Raw genomic sequence first — 8,820 nt, forward strand, 5'->3', positions numbered from 1 at the left:
TCTTCCTTTCAGCACATTTTTATTATAAGTTTAATATATATAATGAATATGATAAAGCAAGTAAGTGCCTTCACCAAATGGTGGAGAATTTATTTTGTAGTTGTTTACTTAGAGACCAATATGTTGTCCATTTTATTCACCTTGTTGCTTGTTGAAATGGTCCTATCCATTACAAATAAGTGAGCAAGGAGAGTTTCAAAAAGAAAACTTCGTAAACTCTAGATATGGAGTTCGATCTTTTTTATTTATAATTTTGAAACAATAATAGTAAAATTAAAAATAATAAAATTGTCTAGAATCAATATATCAGGCGCAATTTTATGTGTCAGTAAACATTATAGGCGCATATAGATCATATACCGGTGTAATCTTATGTGTCAATAAAAATTATAACTGACACATAAATAAAATGTATTATATATATTAGAATTTGTAATTTAAAAAAACTCTTTGTTTAAAAATCTTTTATTTTTAAATTATCATTGAGTTTAATAATTATAAATATATTATGTGTATTTATATATTTAAATTATTAATCTTATTAAAATTTAAAATAAAATTATAATTTTAAAATATTTTATTATTTAAAATAAATAATTAGTGAAATGTGGAATATGTATTAAAAATAAATAAATTTTAAATTGAAAATGATATGTCGTTTTCCTCGGCTTTCCATCGATGTACGTCAGTTCTTTCGTTGAATTGGATGTTACTGATATGTTCGAGAATGCATCACCCCACCGGTATTCGTCTAATGAGCGAATTCCATAGCCCGTCTTTAATGTCTCTAACTTTGTCAACTAGACAGTCTCGTATGATCCTCGCGTTTCTGAATTCCTCTTTATTGATTAGCGGTTGATCGTCATACAAGGGATCATGCCAAAACAATGTATTTCTACCGTCTCCCCAGCTAATATCAAAAAGTCCTGCAACATGGTTTCTTAGCTTAAGGATTTTCTTTAACGACCATTCCATACCTTCGCTTATTCGTGTTTCATAAACCGAGAGTGGACCCACTTGATCTAGAGTGATTCTTGTTTGCTCTCGATGGATCATAGGTGCTTATACGTCAACGCTTTATTCCATTCAACACAATTTTTGAGTCATATGCCGCCTTCTTCCTTTGGTTTGAATAGTGCCGTCCACTTAACCTTCTTCCCGCCTCTCTCGTTGCTTTCTCAAATAAAGTTTCTCATTAGCGCGTGAAGTTCTTTCATTACCTTCTTCGGGAGCATGAGTTGTTGCGACCAGTAACCGATGATTCTCGTTACCACGCTTTTGACCAACTCAATTTTTCCAGCGTATGTAAGTTTCTTTGCTGCCCAACCGGAATTTGTGTTTTTCACTTTCTCGACCAATGTCGCTAACTTGTTAAACCTATAACTATAAGGTGTCGCTAATACGAGAATGAACCGCTAAAAATTGTCGCTAAAACACAAGTTATATATATACAACATGACCATCTATATAACAAATTTAAAATTACAAAAACATAGAACTCAAGATTGCAAATATAATTCTACCTCAGCTTAGAAAGAAATCCAAATATTCAAATCATATCATTCGGAATAAAAGAAAAAAAAAGTGTACCCTAAATATTCCAGAGCTATTCTTACAAGTTTTGTTCTATATTCCACAGCTATTCTTACAAGTTTTGAGAACAAGATTCATCTAAGTATTTAATAACTTAATTGGACATCACACAAATTTCTGTATTTGGCTCATTATTATATATATATATATATGAGAGGGAATGATGTGTCACTACTAGTTGGAAAACCATAAAAGGTGAGGAGAGAGAAGAGATAAATTTTGTTATTTTTTAAGGATGGTTGAAAAAGTAGCCTAAATTATAAAAATAATTATCATAAATTACCAAAAATAAAAAACATCCAAACACAGCCACAAATTTTTGTGGTGATAGCGCCTCTATGGGTTGACACTGATTTGATTTATGTATTGTAGTTTTCTTTCATTTTATTGTTTTGTATTTTTGACTTTTTATTTATTCTTACCATATTTTCACGTAATATTTTCTAATTAATTTAAAATTTAAAATAATTAAACAAAATATAGCCGCTTTACTGACAACTTTAAGTTTTTTTTTTTAATAAAAAAGTTTCTCAATAAAACTTAAATAGAACTAAACAAAATTGAGAAGGTAAAATGTATTTATACCTTACTCAAAGCTAGTTAAGGTAAATTATTGTCAGTTATTTTTATATTTTTTTAAACAAAATATCTTATTATTTTATCATTTACAAAGTTATCAAACAAATATTTTGTTTTTAATTTAGAAAGTTAACCTGCCAAAAAAATATATTTATTTCATCGAGAATCAAATTTAAACAAATTTGTTTAACATTCGAGCTATCCTAATAGTTTAAGTCAAACAAATATATTAATAATATATATTTTTTAAATTATTTTTATTATATTATTTTTCAAACATAAAATTTGAAAATAAATTAAGATTTCAAATTTTTTCAAACATAAAAATTGAATTATAAATAAATGCCTATTCATATAAAATTGCAACTAGCTAGAATTCAATTTTCTCTCCTCCAAATATATTCTAATAGATATTTAGATTATGAAAGTGTACATTCAATATTCTAAACATCACACAAATATCTTTCCATCATATATATATATATATATATATATATTCCAAACCTTTAGTATTCACCTCGATCACCCTTTTTGACTACATTATAGAAGATTCATCTAATGATCATCAACTTGGACATCACACAAATATCTTCTCATCATTTCTAAAGAGATAAAATAATATATGCCTCCAATGGGTTAATTTATTCTCATTGGTTGGCTTTCGTTCAACCAGCCTAGATCAACTTCTTATCTCCACTAGTTTATGAGATAGAAAAGAAAACGTAGGAGGAAGGCTCCAAGTGGTTAGGAGGAGGACCATGATTACACCAAAAATATATGAGGAAATGGAATGACTGATCGAATCGGTCCAAACTTTGACTTTCGAATTGATACTTTGAGAAATACCACTTTTATACAACACCAATTCTTATAAGAAAAACAAATATATTGTTGTCACCTCATACATACATATTAGTGAGTGAAAAGTGGCATCATCATATATATTTGCTCCGATGTAGCCGTTCCCCCATCTATCTATCATTATCCTGGTCCAATAAAAATGACTTCTGCTGGCACATAATATACGCCGTAATGAGTAAAAATGTTTTTCACCGAGAAAACTAGTCACGAGCTGTTTTTCAACCGAGGATGGAAGCCTCTGGCCTGGTCCGACCGAGAAATGGAAGCCCCCGATCGATGGATTACCTTGCGAATGATTAGCCAGGCTCTACGCCTGATTTCTCACCAAAACCACCAACTCGCTTACTGCACCCGCCTGCATGCCGACCCACTACCTATCCCATGACCCGCGACCTGAACCCGACCCAAATGCCTCGTTTGATATCAGCTTTTATTTTATTTTCTTTTCTCCCATTTTTAATACTTCATTTTTTTTAAATACCAAAAAATGACTTCTAAAATTATTTTTAACCAAAATAATATATATATATATATATATATATATATATATATATATATATATATATATATATATATTCATTTCAGGCATGTTAAAATTTTACCTTTTACTCAATTTCTTTTATTTATCACTTCACCTTATTAAATGTTAAAAATATAAAATCAAGTTATTCATGTTCACAAAATTAATTTATTGGTTGATATGTCAATGATAGAGCACTCCCTATATTGAAGTCACTCAATCTATTAATTTTAATACGTTTTAAAATTCTATTTGCGTTTGTATTTGTATTTATGATAAGTGTTTGAATTATGTCTTTATTCATTTCATGTTGTTGTTTCTTCTAAAAATCAAGTATAGCGTTTGTCTAGCTTGATACAAACGATTCATGTAGGCTTTTATCCTTTTGGGTTTTTAATAAAATGACGTTATGTCATTTTTTCAAACAAAAAAAATTAATTTGTGACCATAATAAGATAGTTTTCATTTTTTTTGGATTATTTTTACTATCGAACTCATTTTTGTTTCAATTTTAGTTTCTCTTTTAAATCCAAAAATTTGGGAACTCCTTATTATTGTTCATGAAATTAGTTCAATCTTTCTCTAGTTTTAATTTTTTAGGTATGTTCCTCTTCCAGTTGTAGCAGAAGAGGGAAGAACAACAACGTATGTAAGACAGGGTCCCAAATAGTTTGTGTCAACCAACACACACACTAATCTCAAAGACTCAAAATATCGGTAAATCGGGAGAGTCTAACATCAACTTTCTTATAAGCCTGACAACCTTTCTTTTCCATTCGTATTTAACATCGATATGTATTTTTTATACCGCCTTCTCCGCGTGTAATTTTCTAGGCTAAATTGGGAGAGTCAATATCAACTTCTTATAAGCCTGTCAACCTTTCTTTTCCATTCATAACATAGTTATGTCTTTTGTATGCCTTCCTCTCCACCTGTAATTTTCTATCCCTCTATGCCTTTTCCTCAATATACTTTTTCGAGTGTTGAGATTTATCATCATGACCACTAACCATATTTCTCAACACTAAATTGTCTGGGGCACTCATTCTTGAGTTCCAACTTCTTAGCACATTCTACATATTTTTCACAATATCTATCAATTAAGCTAAATAACATACACATCAATCATATATGTTTTAAATAAAATATAGGTCAAACTTACAAACATGATAACTAAATGTTACCAACATAAGAATGAACAACTAGATAAAGTTATATTCTTCCTCTTAAGACTACAATATCTTTTACTAAGATTTATTGTGTACTTCCTTTATCTCTATTCAGAGTTTTGTTGCATTTATGAGAGAGATCGAAATTGCTAATAGTTAAAAATGTGTCGCTAACTTCTAAAACATGTAACTGATAAGTGTCGCTAATACGAGAATCAACCTATAAAACCGTCGCTAAAACTTAAATCATAGACTAAAAAGTGTTTCTAAATACTAAAATACTGTTAAAAAAATTCAATAAAAAATCCTCAAACGCCGCATCAATCCTACTTACCTATGTCACTAAAAGTTTACATATAATATACCTTCTCACACATTTTCTTTTTTTTCACCTATTATAGTTATATATACAACAAGACCATCTATATAACAAATATAATTATTTTATTACAAAAACAAAATAAAATAATGCAAATTTAATTCTATTACAGCTCAAAAAGAGATCCAAATATTCAAATCTTATCATTTGGAATAAATGAAAAAGAAAATGTACCCTAAATATGCCAAACCTATATATACTTTCAAGGAGGTTCACCTAGCTTCATCTAATCATTGATCAGCTTAATTGGACATCACACAAATTTATTTTTATTAATTTGATCATGACCACACGCGCGCGCACACATATATATATATATATTACTTTTTGAAGTTAGATATTTTTTCCATTAATTTTCGGTTTAACAAAAGATAAAATAAAATCAAATTAGCATCAATTATAAAAATATTATCATCAATTATATATTCACATTTTGTTTGTTAGGGGATGCGGATTCTGTGGTTGATAAGGAGACGAGTCACTTGAATTCTATTGCTCATCTTTAAATTTCTCTCTATCAATTTTTGGCTGAGAGAATCAAAAGATCAAATTCTCTTGATCGACCCCACCAACTTGATCCACTTGTTTAATTTCTCTCCAAATGAACCATAGTATTTAAACACTTCAAACCATCTCCAATTTCAATTCACAGCCAACACCAAATATCACCTTAATTATATCTCTCTTCTTGTGTCATTCTTTAATTCATTCATATATACATATGGCTTCATTGAGTTCGAGAAGGTCAACATGGACGGTCCAAGAGAACAAGATCTTCGAGAGGGCTCTAGCGCATTACGATACTGAAACAGCCGACAGGTGGCACAACATTGCTAGGGCTGTGGGCGGGGGCAAGACGGCGGAGGATTGCAAGTCTCACTTTGAAGTGCTGCTGGAGGATCTCTGGCGCATCGAGTCTGGCACTGTTCCCTTCCCCAATTACATGTCATCGTGATCCACCAATGAAACATATATATGAACAAGTCTGGCCATCAATGAAGGCCTGCTAATATTTCCACCAGGCACCATTAGTATTAGTTCATGTCCTTTTTATTTAATTCCACGTTCTATGCAAAAACTGGGCGTTCTTAATTTTTATCAATCATATTAAACACCATGAATTCTTTGTCTCCATTTATATATTATTATTATTTTGATCAAGAGCTGGCCGGCTTAAAAAAATATGCCACTTCTTAAAACTTTGGAATAAGAATGATAATTTGTTTTTTTTTTAGATTTAAAAGTATATTAGTATTTAATGATAAAATAATTTAAAAATAAATAAAAATAGAGAATATTTTAATGAACGAATAATTCAATGATGTTAATTAATTAAACGAAATAATTTTTTATCATGGTTGTTAAAAAAAGGACCTCCCCTAATTATCAGTTTGTGGCCGCCCTCATATAAATCGATTTACCCACTCTAAACATAAATTATGACGGTAAATGTATTTTATTTTATTATTTTTGTTAATAGTATTATTTTAGAAACTTCTATTTTTTTTTGTCCAATTTATTTCTAACCATTTTCACATTAATAATTTGAAAAGGAATGATCAACTTAATTTGACAGCAGTTGGTGTTTTGAAAGGGTAACTGATCAGGATTTTTATATATATATATATATATATATATATATATTGTTTTAAATTTCCTTGTACATTTGTATACATTACATTTATTTTTCTTTATCTTATCAAAAAATTCCGCATTGATTAAAATAACACTTGATAAAATAATTATACAAACATATTTTTGGCGTAAACTTTAAAGGTGAAAAACCCAAGCACAACCAATACATAACAAGTCGATTGTTTTGAACCGAAGCTCGTATTAAAAACATTAAGATCCCTATAGTAACTACAAAAATGAGAAGATCTTTTAGATGTATCATTAAAAAAAAAAAAAAAATATTGCAAATCTATTTCTGTGACCGCAGAGAAAGAGATTAAAAAAATATTAAATTCATATAATTTGGAATAAGAGAAAAGGAGAAAAAGTGTAGCTTCAATATACTAAAGCTATATATACTTTTAAAGGAAGGGGTTCCCCGAGCTAGCTACCTAGAGAACAAGATACATCTAATCATTGATCGATCAATTTATATAATTAGACATCACATAAATATCTTTATTTTTATCATATATATATATATATATATATATATATATATATATATATATATATATATATATATATATATATAATATTGACAGAATGAATAAGAAGGATATAAGTGGCCAGGTTTAGTATTATCATCAGGTTGGAATAAGCTTGACTAATATATATATATTGAAAGAGAGAATAAGAAGGATGTAAGTGGCCAGGTTTATTCTCATCAGTTGGAATAAGCTTGATTAAGTCCACGTATATGCATTCCTTACCACAACTATACATATATATATGTTGTAATCTGAGGATTGACGATAATAAAAAATGACAAGAGACATTTAAATACAATGACATAAATATATAAAATAAGAGAAAAAAATTAAAAATTTCATAGAACACGAAAATTATAACAATAACATATAGACATTCTCAAAATAAATTGATGATTTTCTTAATAATATTTATCCCTGAAAACTGAATAGTGAGGAAAGCTTAAAATTTTATTTTTTTTCTTTTCTAAAACTTTTGCATTAATTCCCTTATTTCTTATTGGTGGGAATCTAGTTATTTTGTGGTTCATAAGGAAACGAGTCATTGCTCTTTTCTTCTTTTTTTTCTTACACAATCTCTATTCATCTTTTTTTTTTATTATAGAATATGAAATTCTCACACACCAACTTGCTTAGGTCCTGATGAATCCCACATTCTGTTCTCCAAATAATTAAGCATTATATAAACACCACATTCCATGTCCAAATTTTTCATGCCACCAATTACTCTATCCTTTTAATAATATAATCAATCTGTTTCTCGAGTTCACAGTTGAGTACTCAATATATACATCATGGCTTCGAGTTCAATGAGTTCAAGAAGGTCAACATGGACGGCCCAAGAGAACAAGCTCTTCGAGAGGGCCTTGGCACGTTACGATACCGAAACACCCGATAGGTGGCACAACATTGCTCGGGCCGTGGGCGGCGGCAAAACTGCAGAAGAGTGCAAATCTCACTTCCAGATTCTTCTAGAAGATCTCTACCAAATCGAGTCCGGCCGTGTTCCCTTCCCCAATTACATGCAGTCATCATGAATCCATGATCATGCCTAGTCAATTTTAATGAACAAGTCAATCCTGGCCATCTAGAGAAAAGCCCCCTAATTACTCCACCACTAATTCATCTCCATTTAATGATCTAAGTTGTGTGCGCAAACTGCATGAGCTTTCTCAATTTCTTAAATTATTAATCCCTTTCAACACTAAGAATCTGTCTTTCAGCACGTTTTTATTATCATTTTCTTAATTACAACATTTAATGTTATTGTTAGTTAATTCCATGAGATATATATATGTCAATCGGGTTGCTTTGATAAATGATTTGTTTTTTCTTTTTAATTATAATAATGACTAGCTTTATGATAATCTTCACTCATTTTTTTCTTCTTAATATTGATATTGTAAAATTACAGAAATATATGCAAGTTCATCTTAGTATGACTCTATGTAATTTTATTACGTGTTCCTTTTCTTTGTTCCTTAATTTTTCTTTTAAGAGATGAAACTTTCCTCTCTGACTCCGTCGTGACGATAATGACTGAATGGATATATA

The 8,820-nt window shown here is 29.6% G+C and overlaps 1 protein-coding gene across 1 annotated transcript; it reads left to right on the plus strand.

Moving 5' to 3' along the window:
- The first annotated feature begins 7,994 nt into the window (after positions 1-7,994).
- LOC124927619 (protein RADIALIS-like 3) lies at positions 7,995-8,382 on the plus strand. Its single transcript, XM_047468072.1, has one exon. It carries the CDS (start codon positions 8,061-8,063, stop codon positions 8,301-8,303), a length of 243 nt encoding a protein of 80 aa, XP_047324028.1. The 5' UTR covers positions 7,995-8,060; the 3' UTR covers positions 8,304-8,382.
- Positions 8,383-8,820: the final 438 nt, after the last annotated feature.

This window comes from Impatiens glandulifera, chromosome 2, assembly GCF_907164915.1.
Source record: "Impatiens glandulifera chromosome 2, dImpGla2.1, whole genome shotgun sequence".
NCBI classification, from domain to species: Eukaryota; Viridiplantae; Streptophyta; class Magnoliopsida; order Ericales; family Balsaminaceae; genus Impatiens; species Impatiens glandulifera.

Bases quoted from the DNA above. Each gene is read 5' to 3' on its own strand.
- LOC124927619 (XM_047468072.1), top strand. From the start codon at position 8,061: ATGGCTTCGAGTTCAATGAGTTCAAGAAGGTCAACATGGACGGCCCAA.